The sequence below is a fragment of the Pseudochaenichthys georgianus genome, unplaced genomic scaffold, assembly GCF_902827115.2.
Source record: "Pseudochaenichthys georgianus unplaced genomic scaffold, fPseGeo1.2 scaffold_534_arrow_ctg1, whole genome shotgun sequence".
Taxonomy (NCBI): domain Eukaryota; kingdom Metazoa; phylum Chordata; class Actinopteri; order Perciformes; family Channichthyidae; genus Pseudochaenichthys; species Pseudochaenichthys georgianus.
In genome coordinates this window covers 10,333-35,550 of record NW_027263095.1, presented here as the reverse complement: position 1 = coordinate 35,550, position 25,218 = coordinate 10,333, and the positions used below count along the sequence as shown (strand labels likewise).

The following is a 25,218-nucleotide window of genomic DNA, read 5'->3' as shown; positions in this document are numbered from 1 at the left end:
TTAAACTCCTTTTTTTGAGGTCCTTAAGGAGAAAAAACAGAGAAAGTGAATAAATTCTACAACCTTTAACCTGGTGTGACAAAACAATCCACATTTTTAATTATTCTCGGTTCTTAAAATGTAGTCTTTGTCTAAAGCCTGTACAAATATTTCTTTTGACTTATTTCACCTAAAACGCTCTCGCTAATTATAGTGAATAACGTTTCTCCTACCTCCAACCCTGGTTTGACAAAACACGAAGCACACATTTTAATTATTCTCGTTCCTTAACATTTGTAGCTAGCTTTGTCTGAAGTCTGGAAACATATTTCTGACTTAAGTAAATAAATAAATCCCAATTAGGTTTTGACTTCATTTTCTAACATTCAACTCCTTTTTTGGGTCATGAAGGAGAAAACAGTGAATCAAGTTCCTACCACCGCTAACCCTGGTTTGACAAAACACGAAGCACACAGCTGAATTTACAAAATGAAAACTTTATATCGAGTCCGAAGGAAGTGAAGCCGTCCTAAACCAGCTGCTGCTACAGATTCTAGGAGACAGTGGAAACATGCTGGAGTTTTCAGGAGAACTTTTTTGCATTCAAACATTTTATTTTGGTAAAATCAAACAATTTGTTTGCACAGCTGAGTATTTCCCATGCAGTGCAAGTAGCTTCTAAGCTAATACAGAAAGCAAAGTCTACGTCTAAAGAGCTCCGGGGTTCTCCGAGGGAACGTGGAGAACGCCTCGAAGGTTTTTCACGCAGGAAAAACAACGACGTTCTCCACGTGCACGCAGAAAAAAAAATATCCAGAAGCGTCATATATGCAAAATACAACAATGAGAATAAACCACATGTTTGTTTCTTTAAGGATTGCCATGTGCCAGACATTCACTGGAGAAAATCATCAGGTCAAATTAGAGATAAGATCACACGATTGGAGAGTCAGCACTGATATGCTTCAGGAGATTTTGATGCTCTGACAGCTTTATTTCCAAACCTTGGCATGTTGGTTCAATTCCATTTCAAATTTTGTTGACCAATTTATATAGATAAGATGAGCGGCCCTGAGGAGGCCCTGAAAACAGCTGTGGATATTATTTACTGAGTCCAATGTATCTTAAACATTAAAAAGCTCACACTACCCCGAAATATATAAATTTCACGCATACAGGTGACATTCAACATTCAAGTGCCAGTGTTTTTTGTACTGTCTTTTGGTCAAGTTTCTGAAACTTTCAAAGAATCACTTTGAGGCTTACAAAAATAAATATTTGTCAAAAATGCTTAATAAATTACACAAAACTAGCAGCAAAAGTAGAATCTAGAAATCTGTGCAAATGGCTAAATTCCCCCCAAGACTGCTAAATCCCCTGGTCCCAAATAAATCCTGGTTTAAACGTTGAGAACCTGTCCCCTTTGTAAACAAGCTGCGTCGTTTTCTCACAATCTCCTCACACACAATATTTGGAAGCTTTAAGGACACATATCCAAGAAGACATCTATATAAAACTCTAGATGTGCAATAAAATAACTTTCTTGTAAAACTTGATGGGCACGACGACGAACAAGGGCCTAAATCAAGTAGCACCATTCAATCTCAAGTTCTCAACACTAGCCAGTGCATCCGCTTTTTAGATCAATTTCTTAAAAGTAAAAACAAAACAAAATAAAGGTTTTCAAGGCACCCGATGAGGAGCGTTGTCTCCCCCTCTCGATTGGCTGCTCCTCTTTGAGAGGAAAAGCCTGGCTTCACGGAGCCACAGAGTTTTATATACCTGACTTTATTTAGAGGAAACGGCCCGTCATGTTTCGGCCGCCTCCACAGTGTCACAGCGCGGCGATGGGGAAGCCAAGGCCGCGACGGTAACGATGCACTGACTGAATCTTTTCAGGAGGAAAAGTGTCGCTCTACCCTGCGCTGTTCTCCCCGATAAACCTCAGTGATGAACCCTGCCTCCAACGCAGCTTGAAAAAGAGAAAACGTTTGTAATTAAGTTAAGCCTGCGACTCAGTTCTCGTGTCCTTCCTGTTCCTTGACCAAAAAACAAAACACTTGCAAGCGTAGAATACCAATGATGGGGCCGCCCCCCCTCCCCCGTCAGCGGCTGATTCAGTAAACACTAACACCACGCTGTGCCCCCCCGATGCTGTGGTCCTTTATGCAGCGGCCATTTTGAACTTCACTTTCAAAGATGGCAGGCATTTTTTGTTTTAAGAAAAAAAAAAAAAAAAAAAACCCCTTTTTTTTTTTTTGATTTCACAACACACCACCAAAAATGTCTCAAGTAAAACAAAGAAACAAAAAACACCGCCCACTTTAACGATAGCTAGCACTTGGTAACATACTAGCTGCCGTAACACTGTCAAGTCAATATTTTTGAAACGCGCTGGAGCTTCGATTCTCGCGTCGGAGCTTTAATGACTTCTCGTGTTTCTTAAGATTACATCAGGAATGGCTTTTTCAAAGACTATCCATTTAAAAAGGAGCCTGTCCAGGATAGAGTGAGCGAAACAAAGAAAACGCTGTCCCTTCGGATTTTAAAATGCTTCACGGAGTGGTCCAGTTGGAGTTAGACTTGGTAATGGCTCCATTAGCTGTTTGTAGACTATCGAAAAGGCTACGAGATGTTCCTGGGATTAAATTTGAAGTTCAAATGGAATCATGACGTCAGAACCACAATACCCCCGTGTTTGCCAAGGTTGGATTTGCTTATTTCCTTCTTTTTTTTTTTTTTAAACCTTTTTTCTTTTTTCACCAAACATCGTAAAATCAAATTATTATTTTTGTTGTTGAAGAGAGAGAAAGCTCTTGGCCATCTGGTGGAATGAAAACATGGAGATATATTTATATTTCCTGTCTAAACTCCAGAAGGCACAGTACATTAACACACAAATGATCCTCAGGTGTTCTTTCCATTTGTTTCTTCCCGCCTTATTTCCACAAAAAAGAACAAAAATACTTTTTATAACAATGAAAGAAGTCCGAAGTTGCTGTCGGACATTTTGCAACGTCAGCATCCATGCTCGCTCTGAGGTGCGTTTCTCTGTTTTTCTCCCGTTGCGCTGCAGTCTCTGTGCTGCTGGTGGCTTTCCGTGTTTTCTTGTTTTTAGCGTAGCGCTGCTTTGCTGCACTTTTCCCTTTGTGTAGAGGAAAGCGAATGGCAGAGAACCAGGGTTGGTAATGTACTGTGTGTCAGTGAAGCTACACAGGGTAAAGGGTGTGTTTTTTTATTTAGTTATGGTCTGGCCTTTAAGTTAACATGTGGTTTCCATTGGGTGCGGTTGGCAAAAAAAGGCAACCCGTTCCTGTCGGCGACTAGTTCCCCCACCAATCCGTGCCGCTGCCGGAGTTGCTGTAGCTTCCTCCGTAACCGCCGTCGTTTCCTCCTCCTCCTCCGCCGTAGAAGCCTCCTCCGCCGCCACCACCGAATCCACCTGAAGAGAGACGAAGAGGTGAGGTTAGAGAAGAGATGTAACATCAGGGAGTATTGGAGTCCGCTACAGCCGTTACATTACGTCCGTCACGAAACTAACTAACGAAGCTGAGGATGGAAACATGTCAGGCTAACTTGGACCTCCGGGGAGGCCTCACTGTGGAGGAGTGCCGATCTCCAGAAAGCACCTAAACGACGACATGCAGAGCATCGTGAAGAGCAGGCAGACCAACTGGGGAAGTGGGGCAATATTCTCGCCACGCCGAGCAACAGCCGAGTACAACCTCAACAAGTAACCTCGTTAGCCATGCTACTGATGCTGGACAGGTTTTCAGTGGCTGCACAATAAACGGCAACATACCCATTACTGTAAATAAATGGCCAAATAATCGATCAACGCTGTCTGTCTAATATGTTCGCTAGCTGTTAGTGTTGTTGCATAGCAACCACCTCGCACTATGTTCTGAGCAGAAGGGACTATTTTATTTTGAACATTATTTACTAATAAAAACCATTTCAATTGGAGTGTGTATTTCTTTCATATTGCCACACTTGGTAACAGTTTTGTAAAAGCAACAGCTCACTCCAGGCCGTGATGTATGAAGAAGTGGATTTTGCACAATAGGTGACCTTTAAGATTAGGCACGTCTCCAAATGATCAATATGTTGTTTTAACTGTGTGATCGTAAAGCAGGAAGTGTTTCTTACCTCCGCCTCCTCCAAATCCACGGCCTCCTCCAGCGCTGCGACCTCCACGGGGCGTAGTGAAGCTGGAGGGTCCGCCTCCGGGCGTCTGGCGGTAATCTCTGGCTCCGAAACCACCGGCGAACCTGCAGGAGAACGTACGAGTGTTGTCGTTAATGCACAGAACATCTCAGGGTACAGGTTCAAAGGACTGTCATACGCACAGCAGCTACAGTGTAGATATGCAACGACAACATTAAGACTAAGGCTCCTCCAACATAAATATATATAAGACATCAAGCTAAAAGACACATAAAGACTTCTCTCCCCCCCACCGTCAATCCCATGGTGTAAACAACCGCAGGCTCTCGGAGTAAGTGATTGATGTTTTGCGAGTTAACTTATTTGTATCTACTGGATTTAAGGTGTTCTGGTAAATGGTCTGTGACACGAGGTTGTTTAATGTACTGATTATTATTTGGGGTTAAATACAGACTTTTTATGTTGAAAGGAAATTGGTTGATTATTATTTGTCCTGTGTAAACTTCAGTAGCTAGGTCGCCGGGCTATCCCCGTTTAACCAAATGAAATGTCTTCGTTCAGGGATAACAGCTACGCCGCAGTGTGAAGACTCGGGAGGACAGCAGCCTTATGTGGGATTAAACTATCCGAAGTGTTTGAAGTCGAGTCATTTAAAATGCACAGGACAAAACCAGCTTACTCTAATAAAGATAAGATGAATGTATGCAAGGCGTGAAGGCTCAGGAGTCCTCTGGGGCAAAACTGATTGGTTGATCAGATTTAGAGTGGTTTTAAAATGCACAGGACAAAACCAGCTAACTTCTAAGGTTGTATGTAAGATATAAAAAGTGTGCAAGACGACAATGTGAATGTTCCAAGAGGAGGAACTCGTCGTACCTCTTGGAGCGTCCTCAGTGAAATAAAACACTGCTTATTGTAATAACAGATAAATATGTGCGAAGCAAAGAGATGAATGATTTGAAGGTGTTCCTGTGGGATAAAACCGTATTAGATCAGAAGTTGAGTCGTTTAAAACACAGCTAACTTCTGAGGTTTCACACCCAAAGATACAAAGAGTCCACAGCGCCTGCAGTGCTCCTCTGAGAGAGTGGCCGTACCTCTTGGAGCGCCCTCGGGTCGTGCTCTTGTGCTGGTGCTCGTAGGCCAGGCTCTCCAGCCATGAGGGAACTTCCTGCTTCGCCTCCACTAAGATGTCCAGCAAGTCTTTGGTTATGTTGCTGTTTTTGTCGTTAAAGAACGACGTGGCCAGACCTGACCAAAGAAGAACACAGAGCGAGGTTAGACAGTCGTACATCGAGTAGTAATGGCTGTTAAAAAGTAGGGATGGGAATGATTAATCGAATATTCTAAATGATTCAGGTATTCGAGTTATGAACATCTTTCTTCTTAATTTTTTTTAATGAGGGGTGCCCGAGCTGATTACATATCAAATGGTAGGGATGCACGATATATATTGTGTCGTGACGATAATCGCATTATTCACATCGCAGGACGCGCGATATATATATTATTTTTTAGGACGTGCGATATTAAGTAGGCAAATGAACTCAAACACGTCTTGTTACAATTCTTTTGCTGCTTGCTAAAAAGGAAAACTCGCGCGGCTCTCACGTCGGGGGAACTTGAGTGAGTGACAGCAAACCACCGATCAAATCTCCAGTGAAAACGGACCCGGCGATTAAAGGTCAAAGCACTGAATAAAGTAGTTTCATGGGTTTCTCCATGCGCTGCTAACCGAGCGGCTCGTTGCGCTGATAACTTACGATCCAGACGTCCGTGACTAAAATCCTTCATCCGGTTAAATATAGTTAGAAAAATACCAATTGTGGCATTACAGTTCAAGAAAGGAAAAACCGGTCTTTTCTTCAATTCCTGTATTTCTTCATATCGCAATATCAGTTTTTCCCAATGTCGTGCAGCCCTATCCAATGGAGTAATAACATGTATACGACGGAGTCCTACACAACAAACATGACGTCAAAACTATGCAAAGTTAAACTTGTGTATCATTGGTCAACTATGGCTGTCAACTGTGGTCACCCGTTCAATACATTGGACAAATTCGACTTGGTTTCTACATTTATTAGAAAATGTATTTATTAAAACTTTTTTCTTTATCGGATGTGTAAATTCAGTTAACTGTTTTTTGGGGTCGAATATACATTTCCTTTCAGATGCCCATCATATTACAAAAGGCGTTATAAGAGTTTTAGTTTAAAATAAAGAGTTGTTTCGTACCCAGGTTTCCCACACGTCCCGTACGGCCGATACGGTGAACGTATTCCTCGATGTCGCTGGGCAGATCGAAGTTGATCACGTGCTTCACGTTGCTGATGTCCAGACCTCTGGCAGCCACCTGGGAGAGATTCAAACACATGTAGATTAAATATCAAGATGGTGATGGCTTCAAGCAAATATTAAAACAAGATGAAATTGGGATGTCTATAGAGAACCGCAGTGACGCGTCCTGAACCCCGGAAGTAAACTCCTTCCGGTTCCTTCGTCAAAAACGAAATGCAAAGGGTTTTGGAGAATAGCTGGAAATCAGGTCTGTGGTTGAGACACATTTAAGAGACGGTCACGGTTTGTTCAGCCGGATAATCTCCACATGTCTACTTTTATCATTTTCGAAGCATAAATCTAGTCGCGAGAAGCAAAATGCTAACGTTATGCTATAAAGGAACTCCAGCAGGGCCGCCGCTTCAACGTCACGACAACTTCAGATCCATATTCAAACACACAGACTCTAAATGGAACGAGTTGAAGCGTTTGTCTGAACACTTTGCAGGAGGCAGGGACTTGCTCTCAAGCAGAACAGAAACTAGCTTAGAGGAGTGTTCACGTGTTCGGCGTAATGACGTACAACGGCCTCCACGACTTCTGTAGTCCTGTTCAGCCACTTGGTAACAACCATCGTTTCTCAGACACGTCAACTCTTCAGAAATCACTGCTGATGATTTAATGTCGTAGAACAAAACGTGATGCGTCTCTTCAATTTGTGTCAAACAGCTATTTTCCAAAACCCTATGGAGAAAATGCGTTGCTTTTTATCGCAGGAACCGGACGTGGTAAAAATGCTAACTTACTTCCGGGTTTTAGGACGCGTCACTGCGGTTCTCAATAACGGCCAAAATGCTTGTATAATTAATATTTCAGCTATGTATTCATATATAATCTCATATCTAATATACTGACAATTTGATTAGGAAATAAATACCATCATTTAGATTCATCAATATACTTTTGTTTGTGTGACTAAATGTTGCTTTTAGAAATATATCCGTTATCAACAACCCCTTTACTGCTTATTACAAATATAAGAAATTCCTTGTGTTCTTTCTTGAGAATTGTATTTCTGTGAAAGGTGCCATACTAAAGTAACTAAAGTGAGGACTCACAGCTGTGGCCACGAGGATGGGGCAGCGTCCGGATCTGAACTGGGCCAGCGCCTCCTCTCGGTCTCGCTGGGATCGGTCTCCATGGATACTGGTGCAGGAGTAGCCCTCGTGGTACAGGAAGTCTTCCAGGGCGTCCGCGCCCTTCTTGGTCTCCACGAACACCAGCGTCAGAGACTCTTTACCTGAGCGGCGCGGAAACGGAAAGAGGACGAGACGAAAAGGGGAGGAGAGCGAGACAGAAAGCACGAGAGGAGGAGAGAGAAAACATAAGATCATTCACGACAGGGGGTCAAAGGGCAGAGACTACGGGATGGGAGCGGGAACTTAAAACTATGGAATGGAGAAGGGTCCACAACATTACTAAAGATCCATCATTATGCTAAACAATTATTACATCTTTAAAATGCTTGAGATAAGAGGATGTAGCGGGATGGGATACTGCTACCAATGTTTGTCTAAAAACCTGCCTTATTTGTATTGGAGTGAGTCGTCCTGCTTCGATTACGCCATTCTTTAAAGGCTAAGAGCGCAAGTCGTTTCTTTGAGCTCAATACATCCAGGTAATAATCGACAGGTTTCTGTTCCTGGCAACGAGGGAAATTCCAACAGCTTTGCTTTAGTTAAAAGGTGCCTTTGGATGGCACCTTCAAAATAAAGTTATACAACTCGTCATGCCTTTCTTTATAACCTGAATATGCACCGATTTCAAGCTCAATAAACACGGGTGATATTTGCGTGGATTTCTCTTTTTGATAACAGGAACTCGGCTTAACCCCAGAGCCAGGTGTGTTTAATACATGGCGTCTTTCCATAGCTTCAGCTGCACCAGAACAAAAGCAAAGTGCTTCCCTTGTATTTAAGTAGAAGTCCTGTGTTTGTGATTTTACACCAAGTGCAAATCAGCAGTGTATTGTGAGTTCGAACTGGATCTGGAGAAGCTTTTGTATTCCATGGAAACTGCGCCGACCTTTGTGTCGATAACACACTCTCTGCCGAGTGCAGCCAACACTACGGTCTATTTACAGGGAAATGTTTGGGGCTAGAAGCTCTCATAAAACGAGGCACGGCTCGGGGGGACGGGATGATCTGTGGGATGCGATGTCTCTGTGGGGGTCAGAGTGAAATGGTTATAAGATGTTCACACTTACCCGGTTTCTCTGGAACCTCCGGCACATTTTCATCAGTGGGAATAACTAAGAGAAAACCAAACCGGCCGGAAATGTAAGGCTTCGCATTTCACAGATATGACAACTTCAGATCAACACGAGAAGCTAAACAACCCCTCTAAAAACACGGCACACGCTCCCCACCCCTACATGACATGTTGGTACACAGTCACCATCTAGCATACTAGCTCTCTATTAGTCAGTATGAAACACTCATTAATACATGACCATATTCTACAAGGACTAGCCATTAGTGCTGATTTATTGTAAGTAAGGAAGTTGCTGTACATGAGTTTTGATTCTCCTATAACACTATTCTAATGTAACAAGACATAAAACAAGTGTTAATGTTTCTAACTCGGAATATGTTCCCTATTTTAAAGTGAAGTCTTGTTCATAACAAATAACCTAGTAGTTTGAGTCTAATATGTTAAATAACAACTAGTTGATGGTGAATAGGTGTACCTTAACATAACGTGTTGCCGTCATTTTGTGACTCGTTAGCAGATATGTTTTCAAAGTCAATATTAGCTCGATATTACGACAGTGATACATGAGAGCCTAACGGACCTTCTTGGGAGGCAGAAACCCCCGTGTTTACATGTATCCGCATGCTTTTCTCACCTGTAGCATTGAGCAAGTCGAGCAGGAAGGACCTCTTGTCGTTCTCCTCGACCCACACCACCTTCTGGGTGATGTTTTCTGAAGTGGAGCCGACACGGCCCACGGCCAGGAAGATGTAATCCTCCAGGAAGTCACGAGCAAGGATCTAATAAACAAAGAGAAAGGATTGGAGGAGGGAATGGTTGTGTGAACTATCTTAAGTTAGTCTCCGAGGGAAACATTTCCACGCTCAGGGTTTTATTTACAAACGTGGCTCAAAGCATCTTAGCTTATGAGACTCAATGTTAGCATTTGAATAGCTTGTGTTGAGAGCAACTACAAGCGTTCTCACTTTCTTCACCTTATCAACTGATATTGATCATAATATTCGATGTATAGTTGAATGTCCTACCTGGATCTCTTTGGGGAAGGTGGCGCTGAACATCATGGTCTGTCGGATGCCTTTAGGCGGCATGGTGTCCTGCTCCACGATGCGTCTGATCTGGGGCTCGAAACCCATGTCCAACATACGATCAGCCTCGTCCAGGACCAGGAAGCTGCACACACACACACACACTTCAGATTTAATATCTAAAGCTCACACCGTTGAACCAGGTGATTCCCGTAAGGAGAAAAGCTGTTTTAAAGATCTATTATAGTATTTTTAGGCATATATTGGAGGTCTCGGATGTAAAAAACATGTCTATGGAGTGTTTTGCTCAATATACCTAACAGATCATGCATTGAAGACATCCCTCTATTTCACTTCCTGTTGCTACAGTGCTGATTCTGGGTCCTTGATAGGACACCTTTAAAATGTGGTTTTCTGTGTTCTATTTACCTGCAATAGTCCAGTCCGATCTTCCCGCGCTCCAACATGTCCACGAGGCGTCCGGGTGTCGCCACCACCAGATGGCAGCCTCGCTCCAGCTCTCTGATCTGCTGCCCGATGTCGGCGCCTCCGTACACAACGCAGCAGCGCACACGTGAGCGGTAGGCAAACTAAAAACGTAGAAAGAAGGGGAAACACGTGAGCGGTAGGCAAACTAAAAACATAGAAAGAAGGGGGAAACACGTGAGCGGTAGGCAAACTAAAAACATAGAAAGAAGGGGGAAACACGTGAGCGGTAGGCAAACTAAAAACATAGAAAGAAGGGGAAACACGTGAGCGGTAGGCAAACTAAAAACGTAGAAAGAAGGGGAAACACGTGAGCGGTAGGCAAACTAAAAACGTAGAAAGAAGGGGAAACACGTGAGCGGTAGGCAAACTAAAAACGTAGAAAGAAGGGGAAACACGTGAGCGGTAGGCAAACTAAAAACGTAGAAAGAAGGGGAAACACGTGAGCGGTAGGCAAACTAAAAACGTAGAAAGAAGGGGAAACACGTGAGCGGTAGGCAAACTAAAAACATAGAAAGAAGGGGAAACACGTGAGCGGTAGGCAAACTAAAAACATAGAAAGAAGGGGGAAACACGTGAGCGGTAGGCAAACTAAAAACATAGAAAGAAAAAAGGGATAAAGTTAATTTAAATGATTTCCTCACCTTCCTCGCCTCGTCGTAGATCTGTGAGGCCAGCTCTCTGGTGGGAGCCAGGATCATGGCGAGGGGGTACTGCTTGCGGCGGCCATACCTTCCACTATCCTGAGCGCGAAACAACATATTTTAGAACAAACAAATCCAAAATATATACAGGTTACTTTCCAAACACGGTTCACTATCTGAAGTACCTGTCCTCCGTTCTTCGATGCTGCGAGAGCTTCTCCGGGGCCTTCGCTGTAGATCTGGCTCAGCACCGGCAGCAGGAAGGCAGCCGTTTTACCAGAGCCTGAAAGCAGGTTAGACATGTAGTTATTTAGACATTTAAATATGAAACCGATGCGAGCCAGGTAAGACCATAAATGATCCATCTCAGTAGATCAGGTGCATATTATAACCAAACCACAGCTAGGTGGCTAAACATGCTAATTTATGTCCATCAAGTGTTTTATATTGCTGATCTACTTTAAGCTCTCAAATACAAGCACTGAGAATATGTCGTCGCTATAAGTGAATGTGATCGAGACAACGTAGTGTTTTCTGATGGTTAGGCATGTCTCTGCAAATGGAAATAGGCGTTCAGCGTATTCTCCTTTCCTCAGTTTGAGATTAATTCATTTGTACGCATGGTTTTGTTGTATAAAAAGACACATTAATATTGAAGGACTCACCAGTCTGCGCGCAGGCCATCAGGTCTCTCTTGGACTTGATGATGGGGATGGCGTGCTTCTGGACCGGGGTGGGGTGATCGTAACGGCTCATGGCGATGTTTGCCATGATAATCTCACCCATGTCAACATCGTGGAACTACAGGATACACAGACATGCCGTCAGTTTAAGAGACTCAACGTTGAATTAAAACCCAGATTAGGGAAATGGAATGCAATTGGCCCAATATCACAACACATGTGCGAGAGCTGAGAATATAGTAGCATGACAAGATAAACGAATGGGTACATAACGACCCAAATACAGCTCGCAGCACCTCCGGCATCGACACGCCGCCTTATTCTCAGTCAAACAGATTATTAGGATCTGCTGCTGAAGTTCACGTTACAATGGACTGACGCTTCAGGCCGGGTGATAGGGCACTTTATTAGCGTGATTGCACAGTAGGTTGTCTGTGGCTGATGAATGTGTGCACCTGGTGTCTCCTCCCCCCTCACCTGTGTCTGGTTGTGCTGATTAGAGTGTGTGTATTCAGGCTCTGTTTCTCTGTCTGTGGAGAGGGCTGTGTGTGTGTGTGTGGGTGTGTGTGTGTGTGTGTGTGTGTGTGTGTGTGTGTGTGTGTGTGTGTGTGTGAGAGATCCTTGTGGCTGCAGGATGTGTGAAAGGAGAACAGCAGGATTGAGGCGGTGAACTTTGTGCCCATGATTTTAATAAATGCCCACGTCGGGTTGTATTTTTGGACGTTCTGCCTCCTCTCTTGGTCTGGGCCGCTCAGCTTCACACAAAGGGATATTTTTTTTTGGAAATAAAACATTCAAGAGCAATCAAAACATCCAGTGGATTGTTTCACTGCCTCCCAAGCTCTCCATGTGGCCAGGGAAAGGAACATTTGGAGTTACAAGACAAACTGTTAGGATGTTGGCCACCGCAATACGATAATTACAATTAACAATTAACGGGGCTAAAGAGGAAAGTCTCCACTCTGGCTCACGGTCTGCCTCCCTGACCAACGCTGCAAGTTGGTTCGAGCACTCGATATCAGTTTGTTGTTTGGAATGCATCACAGCGTTAAAGACTCACGGTGTCGATGTGAGGCGGGCAGTTGCTTCCTGTGGCCTCCACGGGAATATCGTCATACTTCTCAAAGTTTATACCAGTGTTGCTTGCACCGAACAGCTCACTAGAAAGAAAGAAAAAGAGTTACACATGAATTCACATGTTTGATTTCTCAGTGTTGGGAAATCCTGAGTGTGCTCATCCAACATGAGAGTAGCATGCTAACAGAGGTATCAACAGTAGCTGTGAACATGACAGGATGTGTGGTGACCTGGAAGAGCATCAGGACTGCTTGAGGAAGATGATAGCTATGTGATTAACATGATGACTCAGCCTCTATGGAGAAAGACATCAAGCATGCTCATTCCTGACGTGGAGCTAATCTGAAGTAAACATTGAATACTGCTTTCTACTCCATCTTGTGACTGTGTGACTCCCTCTCTTGGATATCAGCATGTGAAGGACACTGCTCAGGAACTAGCTGATGCTCTGTATGTGAGGACTACTTAGGGACGGGTGGCGCAGTGGTCTGTGCCTTTGATCATCAGATCAAGGGGGTGCTGGGGAACTCCAGTTCGAAACCCGCCCCACTGCGTCAGGCCGTTGTGTCCTTGGGCAAGGCACTTCACCCGGATTTGCTCCTGTGGGTATTGTCCACAGTAGATGACCATTACATGTGTGATCTGTGTGTGTAAAGCGCTTTGAGAGTCTTTGATAAAGCGCTATAATAAATATAACGATTATTACTTCCATTCTGGAGAGGATCACAGATACATGGATCCTGAGATTGAAGCTCAAGCCGGGGACCAGTGAGATTTAACATTTTTAAGTATTTGGAAAGAGTCAGATTTTGAGAAAAAAAGTGAGATTTTTTGAGATTCACAGAAGAAAAGTGAGATTTTGAGAAAAGTCAGCATTTTAGGATTTATTAAAAAAAGCCAACACACTGTTCAGGAACTAGTTGATGCTCTGTATGTGATCTCAGGATCACAGATACATGGATCCTGAGATTCAAGCTCAAGCCGGTGTTTATTAACATTTTTAAATATTCAGAAAAAGTGAGATTTTTGAGAAAAAGTTAGATTTGGGGATTTTGAGAAAAAGTGAGCATTTTGAGAAAAGGCGGAATGTGAGTTATATGAAAAAGTGAGGATTTATTTTTAAAAGACAGAATTTGGAGATGTTTTAGAAAAAGTGAGATTTTTTGAGATTTTGAGAAAAAAAGTGAGGATTTTGATTTTCACAGCATGTGAAGGACACTGCTCAGGAACTAGCTGATGCTCTGTATGTGATCCTGAGGCTGAAGCTCAAGCCAGGGAGACTTTTCTCAATCGTTTTGAGTATTGATGAGTGATCTTACTTTTCCAGGCGCTCGTTGGGAGCGGTGAGCTTGGACCAATCTTCGTCTCTGGATTCGTCCGACCAGCGGTTTCCTCCTCCTCCGCCGCCGCTGGAGTAACCCCCGCGACTATAACTGTAGACAATCAGGGTGGATTCGACTATTAATATCTGAACTGCAACTAAACATTAGAACATGCTACAAGACGGTTTGGCATCTTAGAAGTATAACATCTGCTACACAACAAACAGAGAAAGCAATGGGAATGGTCTTTGCATTAAGGGTGGCGAATCTGCTCAGAACAACCCACATAATGCCCATTTGAATACTGAGTATCATTGGAATAAGAAGTGTGCCTTCGAGAGATATCACCTCAACTGAAAGGTTATCATCGGCGATTAATAATAAACGAAGGATATTTGTTCAGAAAACCTGTTATAAGAATTTCATAATTGACATTTATTTCTAGATAATTACAATATACAGGACGTTGTTATAATGTACAGTATTCTGGTTTCTGACATGTATACAAGTTAACTCGTTTTACTTGCACCATTACGTCCCTTTTAAAGAAATGATGATTCTGATTGATGTTGCCTTGGCGAAGTGATTGACAACATTTGAGAGACGTCACATTTCTCATCATTAATCTGAAGTATCTGTACCGAAGAAATATGTATGTAGGATTCACTGTCCTTCTTTGTTGTTGCATTTTTTCAACATAAAAACAGTATATTAATAATTCCTACAAACCTTCCCCTTGAGCTCGACCCACGGTCGTTGAAGAAGGTGGACTTTGACCTATCGTTGTTGCGTCCGCCAAAGCTGTTGTAGGCGGCATCACGAGGAGCTGCAAAGTTTCCTTCACTGCCTACACCTGAAAACAAGCGGACAAAGAGCCGTCAGCGAAGGTCCTTTCTGCAAAATCAGCTGAAACCTAATGCCGCCACTCTCTTACCAAAGGTGGCGGGGGGGAAAAGCTCTTTCCCTTTTTAAAACTAAAGAGCACGGGCTACTGTTAATTATTTATCCATTCTGCGTATTGCAGGGTGTCTCGTAGCATCTGCAAGAACAAGGGTGGGGCCCTCCCCCACCCTTGTTCTTGCAGATGCTTCCTTCTTAAAGGGATATTTGGGATTTAGTTTTGAAGTGGCGTGAAGTACCTCCTACCTGCAGGAGATCTGCTTGCACAAGGTTTGGAGAAAAACCATTCCTCACACTCTTATGCATATGTTATATCCTGCTTTGTACATTCGTTACGTGGCGCAGTGGGCTAGTGTTGAGGGCAGGGGGGCACAGTTCAAACCCCACTGCAGTCAGCATGTCGTTGTGTCCCTGAGACGCTTCACCCCAAATGGCTCCTGTCCACAGTATTGAGTCGCTTTGGAGAAAAGCGTCCAAGCGTCATGTTACTGTAAATTTGTAATTCAATATATATGTTCTACTTTTTCTTTTAATGCTATTTGATCTCTAGCTTATTTCTAGTCTTTTAATGGTTTATGGACAAAGCCATGGCTTCACCATCGCAGAAAACAAAACAAATTTAGATCCATAAAGCACTTTTTTCTCTTTGTACATACAATCAGTGCAGACCATCGTCTCATTTCCACTTCTAAATGACAAACATTACTTATCAAAACGTAATAAAAAGATTTTTGATCAGAATAATCGTATTTTGCTGCTGTGCTTCTACTCGTATCTCCAAAGTGTGCGTGTGTGCAGACCTTCGCAAAGTACACTTCAAACCATCAGAACTATCCCTTTAAACTACTCTGTCGCCTCTCCAAACCCCAGGGCTTTGGCGAGACACTTCAAGGCGGGGTTTCCCCACCTGCACTCTGCACTGGTCGATTAAACGACTCTCCACCCCTGTTACCACGGCAGGCGTTTCGCCCACCTCTATCATTGCGAGGGGCTCCTCGTCCTCCATAGCCCCCATTAGAGCGGTTGTCGTGATCACCATTCACATATCCATTGCTGCGGCCACCGTCCCATCCAGGTGAATCTTCAGGTGGAAGATGGCACATTTAAAAAACAAAACAGAATAAAAAGGCTTGTGAGGAAGAGCATAGTGCTGCACATGTCACTGATCGGCGCCAGAAAGCAAGTTCACATTGGCCTGACTAGCCGTTAGTCTCTCTTAAAGTGACAGGCTTATTTTTAGACTGACAGGTGGGATGCAAGCAACTCCACTAAGACTTGAACATGGACTGAAAGGTCTCGTAACATCCAGACGTTGTTCAATATTTTAAGTAGGCAAACATATGCAAAGCAAGTTCTATACCTGTACAAGAGCAAGGATGCAAAGGAGTTGGATTACAAATAATCATTATCCAGAAAGATTTGATGAGAAATGTGGATTCAGGTCAGATTTAGAAGTATGTAGGGCCTCAGAGCTGCGTTGCAATTTAAAAAAAAGCAAGAGTGTAATTGCAGAAGTGGGGCGCAGACATTCGAAGTTAGTGTTGCAAGTTATTCATTTTCCAAATCCAGGTACATGAGTACAGCATGTGCACGCTGAAAACAATGCAAAGCACCTCGTGCACTCGCAGCCAAACTTTCTCACACAGTTCAAAACGACAGGTGACTATTCTCCTCTGAAGCAATGTTGCCGTTAAGCGTTCTAACGAAAGGGTTACAAAGACTTTACCCGATGTGTTGCGCAGCTTTAAATGACGGGTCTAAATGTTACTTTAGGGGTACAAAGATTTCAACACATTTACTGCAAGTCGAGTAGTATCATAAGTAGGGCTGTGGCGATACACTAATCTCACGATACGATACGATACACGATATTCAGCCAACGATACGATATATATCACGATATTCAGCCAACGATACGATATAATTCGATACACTTATATCGTTTTCTGAAAGATTTTAAAGGGACAGTGGGATTCTGGTGACATCTTGTGAGTGTTCCAGTGACTTGGATTGATTTAATTCAACTGAAAACTGAAAGCATCCACGCTCTGACAGAGAGTCTCCAGCTTGCAAATGCTGGACAAAATGAATCAAAAGATGTGGTGAGAAAATTAGTTTCATTTATTGAAACAGTGCAAACTGTAGCTGTAAAGTGCAGCATCACAATGGACAATGGATAATGAAAAGGTGCAGCAGGTGGCGGAACACGGGGGATTTGAATGGGACTTGTTAGAAATTAAAATCAATGTTTTGATGGCATAAAGTACCATAAACATACCGTCAGTTTAAATGCTGTTTTATACTGAAAAACCTGAAGTAGTTGTGCACAACCAGTTGTTGAGCTTTTATTCTGAAAATCCTTCATCTCCGGTTAGCATTTAGCATGTGGCTAATATACAATTTCCTATAGAGGTGAATTTAGTAGCGATGTGACACGGAGTGTTGCACACCGAAACCTACTGATTTCAACACTACAACTATAGACGTCGAGATATTATTATTGCTGAATATTAAATGAAGGTACAGTTTATTTGAATACGTTTGTTTACAGACGTGGGTAGCATGAGACAACATTCGGAACTACCGGAAATGATACCAGCCGTGAGGTATTTTTGGAGTATTGATTACAGCGTTTAAAATGTATGAAATGAAAAGTCATGAAAGAGATGAGGAGGAGAAAAGGCGTATTTAGTTATATATTTAATGTCTGAATCCTCTGTAATGCGCAACAACGAACATTGGAGACGTGGAGGGCCGATCCCCAGCAGCGCCAACCGGCCCACAGGGAGGATTCAGCGGAGGATATTTAACAGCTGGAGAGGTGGAGCTCGCTCTCTTCCCTTCGCTCACGAGAGCCAGAACACAGCTGTTTCTGACTGAACCATCTTCTGCTTGTAACATTACCGCGCTGTCTATTAATTAAAGTATACATTTGAACATTCTCAGAGACTCAATTAGTCTCCTTTTTAAAGCTTCTCTCCTGGACGCGAGTATAACGAACACAGTTATCAGACTTAATGTATCGATACCCGTGGCTGAAATATCGATACTTTCTCGGAAAACTAAATATCGATATATATCGCAAGATCGATTAAATTGCACAGCCCTAATCATAAGTATTCCTAAACCCGTTATGTCGGGATAAGGGCCTTCTTGACAACAAGAAACTCCATATTCAGGTTTGTAATCAGACCCACGGTGGAGAAAAAAAGAACTCGCACGCATGATGTCATTGAGAGAAATGCGTGATCGCATGCCATTTGTATATCCAATTGACCACGAGCGCCTAATTATATTTGGTTACACTGCACGATGACTCGTCCTTTAGTCACGCTGAGGAAATGAAAGCTTGCAATCTGTTACAAAAATCCAAGGAGGAACCACCTAAAAAAAAAACCTTCAATGACCAATTATTGATACTCTTCTGCTTCTCTGGGAAGAAATGCATCACACGCCTCTACCGCAGGCATTGCGCATCGATGTCAATACATCTCATCAATTCCCAGCCCTGCTTGTAAGTCTAAGCAAGAGGGGAATCCAGCAGTGCTTGTAAAAGAAGAATATGTTCCTTCGTACAGCGTCATATCTTCCAGGGGGCGTCTCGCCGTCATTTGAAGCTCTTGTTCAGCTCGGAGCGCTGCTCGTATCCCTCGGGACTGCTCGGCTTCAAAGACGACATGACACAGGACTCCTTTGACTTTTGATAACCAAGAGCTTCACATGGGCTATAAATTACCCCGAGACAGTCCGCTTTACTGAAAGAACAATCCTGGTTCAGTTCTACGTTCAACTTAAAAACAAATATCGCCTTCTAACACGACGGGCCAGGAGCATTTAGGGGCAGCGAGCATTTACCAAAGTTAGTCTTACTTCACACCAAAGAGAAGTAACTAATACAAAGGAAGGATGCACTTAATTACTGCAGTGATTGGTTGATGGATGCATCAACGTAATCTTAGTTTCTTTGCAGATTAATTATTGTTTGAACAGCATTTAGAGAGTATCAATGTTGACCTTGCATATCACCTTGATTATTTCCTGTCACTGCAGAGATGGCCTCAAACCGTGATGCAGTGCAGTCGTGAAGGCATCATGCGTCATTAGCCAACAATAAATAGCAACGGCTGAAGAAAACCCACTCTACTTTGAACTCAACAAAACGCCCCTTTCAAACACTCCAATCAGAGCAATCAGAGGTGACTATGAGCAGAGGTTGTTTGAGGGCGCGTTCACACCAGCCTCGTTCAGTCCGGTTGAATCGAACCCGGTGCGTTTAGCTGCCTGGTGCGGTTCGTTTGGGTCGGTGTGAACGCAGACCTCTGAAGTGAACTAAACAACCGGACTCTGGTCCGCTAAAAGAGGTGGTCTCGGACCGCTTGCTTGCGAACTCTGGAGCGGTTCATCGCTGGTGTGAACGCAGTCCGCACCGAAACATATGAAGCGCAGTATTTACGAGTCACAAGAACGCGGATGTCTTCAAAGTCTTTAGCGAAAGAGTCTTTCAAGACATCCGCGGTTGTTTAGTGAAAGAGTGAAGCAGAATGAAGTGTTGAACAGTGTCGTGTCAAGTATAAATGCTCCGTCAGCTATATAAAAGTAAGAACACCTGTCCCTCCTGACTGCAGAACGTCTCTCATTGTGTTATAATGTTTTTTAACGGACGTTGTCTGATTATAATCATATACACGGGCCGCTAGCGTCTGTTGATCTCCAGATTAACAGCAGCATGAGAATAACCTGCCGAAAGTGCCGACGCTCCATGGCGGAGGCTCCGGTAGAAATTGCTGGGGTTTGCGTTTTTACCCCCTTAATGTCTGACCAATGGGTGAACAGCATTTCCGAGCACATGACTTGTGTTTAAAGTTTATAGTCCGTTTGAGTTTTGCCGCCTTCTGAGAAATGAAACAATAACAAACTGTCGTCTGGTGCGCACCTGAGAGCGGACTATTGGGTGTGAACGCGCCCTGAAAGATCTAAAGGGGAACATTGGAGTAGTTGCACGCAGCACATAGTACTTTAGTATGCTGTGAGCAAGGGCCTGTCTCTGAGGAGGAAACAAAGGCAACGTAAAGCTCAGTGTCCTGTAATATAAAACCCACTTTGAACATCATGACTGCACGTCTGCATATTCCGTATTAGTAAGACAGCCTCTAGGCAGTGCAGTCTCGAAGACACCATGCATCAACTTCAAGCTTTACCTAACGCTGTGTTAGCCCCGACCCCTGCTGCTCTTTCCAGGAAGTGACCACGGCAAAGCAAGGGCACATCGCCTCTGTGTTCAGCTATGGACACTTTAAGTAGATGGCTTGGCATGCAGGTCAAGTACACCACATGGATAACCCCCACTGTAGGCACGGTAAAAGGCAAGCTCTTGGGTAACCTGAGCAAAGGTAGGGAAGCAGGCTATAAAAAGACTCTCCCGTGACTTCTGGCGCATGCAGCTTGACAGCAATAGTTACCAATCTTACAGTCATCCCATCCTGCTGTAAAGTTATTTCTGTGTCTTTGCCTGCCATGCTTTGAGGGAACTGCTAAGGGGAAACTTAAGGGACATCGCAGTTGAAATATGGGCTTGCATATGTGGTGAAAAAATTATTTAACTGACACCTTGCGTAAGAAAAGCATTATTTAACCCGGCATGGAATTTCTCTTCATCCCAGCAGAAAAAAGCACATCAATTAATCACGAGCCCATCATTTACTTTCCCCTTTTGCACTGGCTTTGTAAAACGGCTACTTCATGCATCTGGAAATGCAGGGTTGCCCTCAGCGAAAAGCAGACGGAAGGGACTTACAGAGGTTTACTGGTGCCACTGAATAACCGTACTGTGTACCAGCGGAATAAGCATTTCCTGCTGTGGAATAAGAAAACAGTCAAACGAGAAAGAAAGTGTGCAATGACAGTTTCCAATATTTTTTAATTAACTGGCCAATTACGCCAGGCAAAGAATGCATGTTGATTTAAGGCCTTTCAATCGGCTCAAACTAGTGCAGAACATGTTTAAATCGCCTCCTCCTGGATACAAAAACATTGATGAGAGCAGCCAATCGCCAGCACTCCTTCTGTCCAGATGTGCGAGGCGAGAAGTTGAGATAACCAATGAGAGGAGTCGCAGATAAATTGAATTTTGCTTCGTTTTTGTTCTAATGATCAGTCTGGGGCTACAGCCACGTCCTCCAAGCCACCATGCACAGAAAACCCCACTCGACATGGCTCTCATTCTGTGCAACTCATTTTCAAACGGCAGCAAAACACTGCAGCGCATCAGACAATAGATTTCAGTTTGCTTTTCTGGTTGAAATAATGCCTCACCAATTTCCGTTCAGCTGTGCTTTCACCATTAACAAGAACACCACGAGACAAACCCGTGTTGATGGTTTGACCGAGGCTTAGCAAGAGCTTTAGATTAAACTCACCATTTCTAGGTGCGCCAGAGTTTCTCAGGTGAGGTGGAATGTAACGCCCTGGGAAGAGGAGGAAGAACACGTCAAGCGCTGTAATACTTGCTATAATGATGCATTTGGATATCTACGATTATTGATAAGGTAAAGATATACATTTCACTCAAAGAAAACATTTTACAAGTAGAGCTGGAACAATAAGTCAATGTGTTAATTATATGAGAAATTGAAAATGTATCTACTAAACTATTTGTATGGCTCAACAATAAAAACACTATGACTCACCGAAGCAATTGTAATTTACAACTTAATAAATAAATGTACTTCAAACTATTTTACATTGTAAAAACATCTCCTTTAAATAATTGTTTCACAGGATTACATTTGAACACATCTTGAGATTGTTAAAATGTATGTTTGCTAAAAAGGCAAGCTCATAGCCTCTGTTGCCAGCTGCGGTAGACTAACTGTAGTTTTGCAGATTTTATGCAAATTATCAGGGAACTATTTCTGCTTCAACTTGTTACAGAAGTACTTTCGGTTCTCGTACCTTCCCTACTTTAAAATACATCTCACACTTCCTGGAAAAACAGGAGAAATATTGATTTCATGCATAACTTTAATGAATCCATAAAACAGTAACTATTTAAAAAGTAAACAGAATTAGAAGAGGACACAATGGAGATAATCTCAGTTTTAACATCGACCTGTTTTCATCAAATCAGTTTAAATACTTACTGCCAGTTCCCCCGCCTTCTCCGCCGTCAACGTTGTTCAAGTCTAGTCCAGCCAGCTACAAAAAATAGAGGAAAGTGTAAGTATATGGTTCAAATTGAAGTTAACATTCACTATCGAGACAGAAACTATAAGTAAAACAATAAGGAGATGGCCATCAATGAAATAACATGATTATAGGATCTTTCTCCTTTTAAACGTTTGGCGCTCAGCTCCACTTTCACTTCCGTGTTATCTCAAAACTAGCTTACATTTAGCCGGTCGGACACATGGCACTAAGCATTTATTACACTTAGGTAGTCGGTGTCCAAATGGCCATATCCATAGAGCGCACTATGATGAATTTGTTGAAATAAAAATATGTTTACATTTCAGACAACGTTCTCCCTCTTTTAGAAACAAGTTTGAGAATTGTTTTTTAAATGGCAATCATAGATAAATGTTAAACGGTGAGCTCCTTGACCAAAGACCAATCTGTGCAATCCATTGTCATCGTTTCTGCTGATATTACAGTCTTGAGGGGAATTGTGTTAAACAACTGGATTAATTTATAAAACAACCGACTTGTTAAACATCAAATAATGTTCTTCTCCTGTTACATAGTCTTTGGGGGTAAAGTGTACAAATAAATTAAAATATATATGCAACAGCCAACATCTAGTCCATCAAGCAGGGAAATGCAAATGGAAATACACACTATTTCAATAATATCCATTTAAACTAAGATTAAAAACCACCGCTTGATGACTTTACTTGTGACAGTACTTTATTTATTTACTAATGCATCGAGAGTTGAGTTTCAGAAACATTAATGGTGGCTTAAAACCATTGTTACCAAAGACAAAAAGAAAAGAAACTAATGAATGGAAAAGTTGTACAGTCAGATACTCGACCAAAGCTCCATCTGTGCCATTGTTTCTTCTTATAATAGAGTCTTTGGGTGGGGGTGAGTTATACAATTAGCTTAATTAAGTCCCTGGCCATCAAACAGGGAAATGCAGACAAGTTCTAACAAATTCAGTAGTGTCCATTTAAACTAGGAGTAAAAACAGCTAATTCAAACTGGGGACTTTAGAACCTCATTTAATTACTTTAGTGATGTTTAATGGTGACTTAAAACCATTGTACCCAAAGAAAAGGTGATACAACTTAAGACAGTCAGTGCAAATGTTATGCAATTGCTTCTTCTTGTATTACATATGGTCTTTGAGAACAAATCCATTTTAAAATGGACTTAACTTATCCAACAACCAGCCCACGGGGAAGTGCAGGCAAAATCAAAAGATAATATTCAATAATATCCATTTAAACTAAGAGTAAAAGCCGGTTATACAGCCTGATGACCTCAGTACCTTCACATTACATTCATTTGAGTCATGTTCCATAATCATTAATGGTGAACAAGCTGAATATCAAAGAATAACAATAAAAGAACTATATATACTCGACCTAAGACCAACTAGTGTAAATGTAATGCCATTGCTTCTCCTAAAATAACCAGTCAATGGCCATTAAACAGGGAAATGGAGACAAATTCAGAACATAATGTACAATATTTCAATAATATCCCATTATACTAGCAGTTAGGTAGCTTATACAGACTTTAGTCCCTGCTTTATTTAATTAATTAAACCAACAGAAACATTAATGGAGTCTAAAAAACGAAGCCGAACATTTTCTCCTGCGCCACGTTTCAGGTTGAGAGGCCTAACATTAGCCTTCGCAGGATACCGGCAAGATCAAAAATGTTACCCAACCGGGTACATTTCCATTCATAAAAATACATTTCCACAACACTTAGGTTATGTTTTAAAGTCGTATACAAGTGTTGGCCTTTTAAGTAAGTGAAATACATCACTAAAGTGGCATTGTGGTGTCGTAAAGACGAGCTCCGCCATCACAAAAATCCTCTCGAAATCATCTCCTCCATTTTAGCTCGATGCTATGCTAACAGTAGCTTCTTTCTCATCGAAACGTACATGTGCGTAGAAGAAATTAACCACAATTTTAAAGAAAAACACAACATGGAAACAGTTTAAAAGAGGCACTCACCTGCTGATCTAGACCGTGTGGATTATCAACGACCACATGACTCATAACTAAAGAGCGTAATGGGGGATTATTTCTGAAGAGAAAAGGAATTTCTTTGTTAGCACGAAAACCGGCTAATGCTAATAATTTTTTTCTGTTACAAATTACGTTCGACCAAACGGTTACCAACTGTTACCTGTAAAAAGTTAGCTTGACGATTACTTTAAATAAATAAAACGATGTTGTGTTATATAAATATAAATTCCGTTTGTTAAGTTTCCAAATGAAGATGATGAGTGTGGAGCTGAAGAAACAGGAACTCTGCCGGCAGGTTTGACCGTGGTGGAATGAGACACCGAGTGTTCAAGTAACGCGAGATATTACCTCTGTTACCACAGGCCGGCGCTCTGTTGCGCAAGTATCGCGAGGTTTTGTTTCTTCAGTTGGATTGGCGTAGTGGTGGAAATAAGTATTTGTTATATAAAAGACAAAAAGGCCAACATTAGGCCTATATAAAATAAATATTACATATAAAATGCAGTATTGGAAGAAGTACTCAGACAATAACTTGAGCAAAAAAAAAGAAGCTATACAGAGTTGTAAAAGTTAAACAATCCTGCACTTAAAGTAGAAGTGAAAAAGTAAATCCACTACACAATACACTTGAAGTACAACAAGTTATAGCACTTTTTAACACCTTCTAACACATTTTAGAATCCTATATCAAATAACTGCTTTAACATTATATATGCATGAAAGTACTGTGCTAGTGACACTGAGTGTTCAAGTTACGCGAGATTACTCTGTGAACCACAAATCTATCGCTCAAGTATCGCGAGATGTGTTACTTCATCGGTTTGACGTTGTGGTTGAAATGGGTATTTGTTATAAAACATACATGATAAAACGCAGCGGTGAAAGAAGTACTTAGACTTCTACTTGTAAAAGTACTGTCTTACAAGTTAGAAACAACCAGCATTTAAAGTAGAAGGTATAGGTACATCAAAATACACTTTAAGTACCAAAAGTTATAGCACTTGTTATGCACAATCACCCATTGAAAGTGGTGAATGACATTACGAGTATCTTAGATAATAAGCAGAGTTGTGCAGCTCTGTTTATTGACCTTTCCAAAGCGTTTGACACCGTTGATCATCTCATCTTAAAGCAGAGGCTACTCAGTATTGGCCTATCCAGCCATGCAGTGGGTGGTT

General features: G+C 42.2%; 1 protein-coding gene across 3 annotated transcripts; it reads right to left on the bottom strand.

Moving 5' to 3' along the window:
- Nucleotides 1-456: 456 nt before the first annotated feature.
- LOC117443086 (ATP-dependent RNA helicase DDX3X-like) lies at nt 457-24,367 on the bottom strand. 3 transcript variants are annotated; one of them, XM_034079024.2, is made up of 21 exons: nt 24,201-24,367; nt 24,026-24,098; nt 21,977-22,031; nt 21,254-21,301; nt 20,632-20,691; nt 15,811-15,918; nt 14,667-14,790; nt 13,935-14,048; nt 12,599-12,698; nt 11,521-11,656; nt 11,041-11,138; nt 10,856-10,954; nt 10,155-10,315; nt 9,726-9,870; nt 9,335-9,479; nt 8,693-8,737; nt 7,545-7,726; nt 6,385-6,502; nt 5,244-5,397; nt 4,129-4,250; nt 457-3,421 (listed from the first exon to the last, which is right to left on the bottom strand). In XM_034079024.2, the coding sequence occupies exons 2-21, from the start codon at nt 24,068-24,070 to the stop codon at nt 3,303-3,305; spliced, it is 2,178 nt and encodes a 725-aa protein (XP_033934915.1). In that variant the 5' UTR covers nt 24,071-24,098; nt 24,201-24,367; the 3' UTR covers nt 457-3,302. The 3 variants fall into 3 exon arrangements, with proteins under 3 accessions (XP_033934915.1, XP_033934916.1, XP_033934917.1); XM_034079025.2 differs by lacking the exon at nt 20,632-20,691; XM_034079026.2 differs by lacking the exons at nt 15,811-15,918; nt 20,632-20,691 and having other exon boundaries at nt 24,201-24,365.
- Between the last annotated feature and the right edge of the window lie 851 nt (nt 24,368-25,218).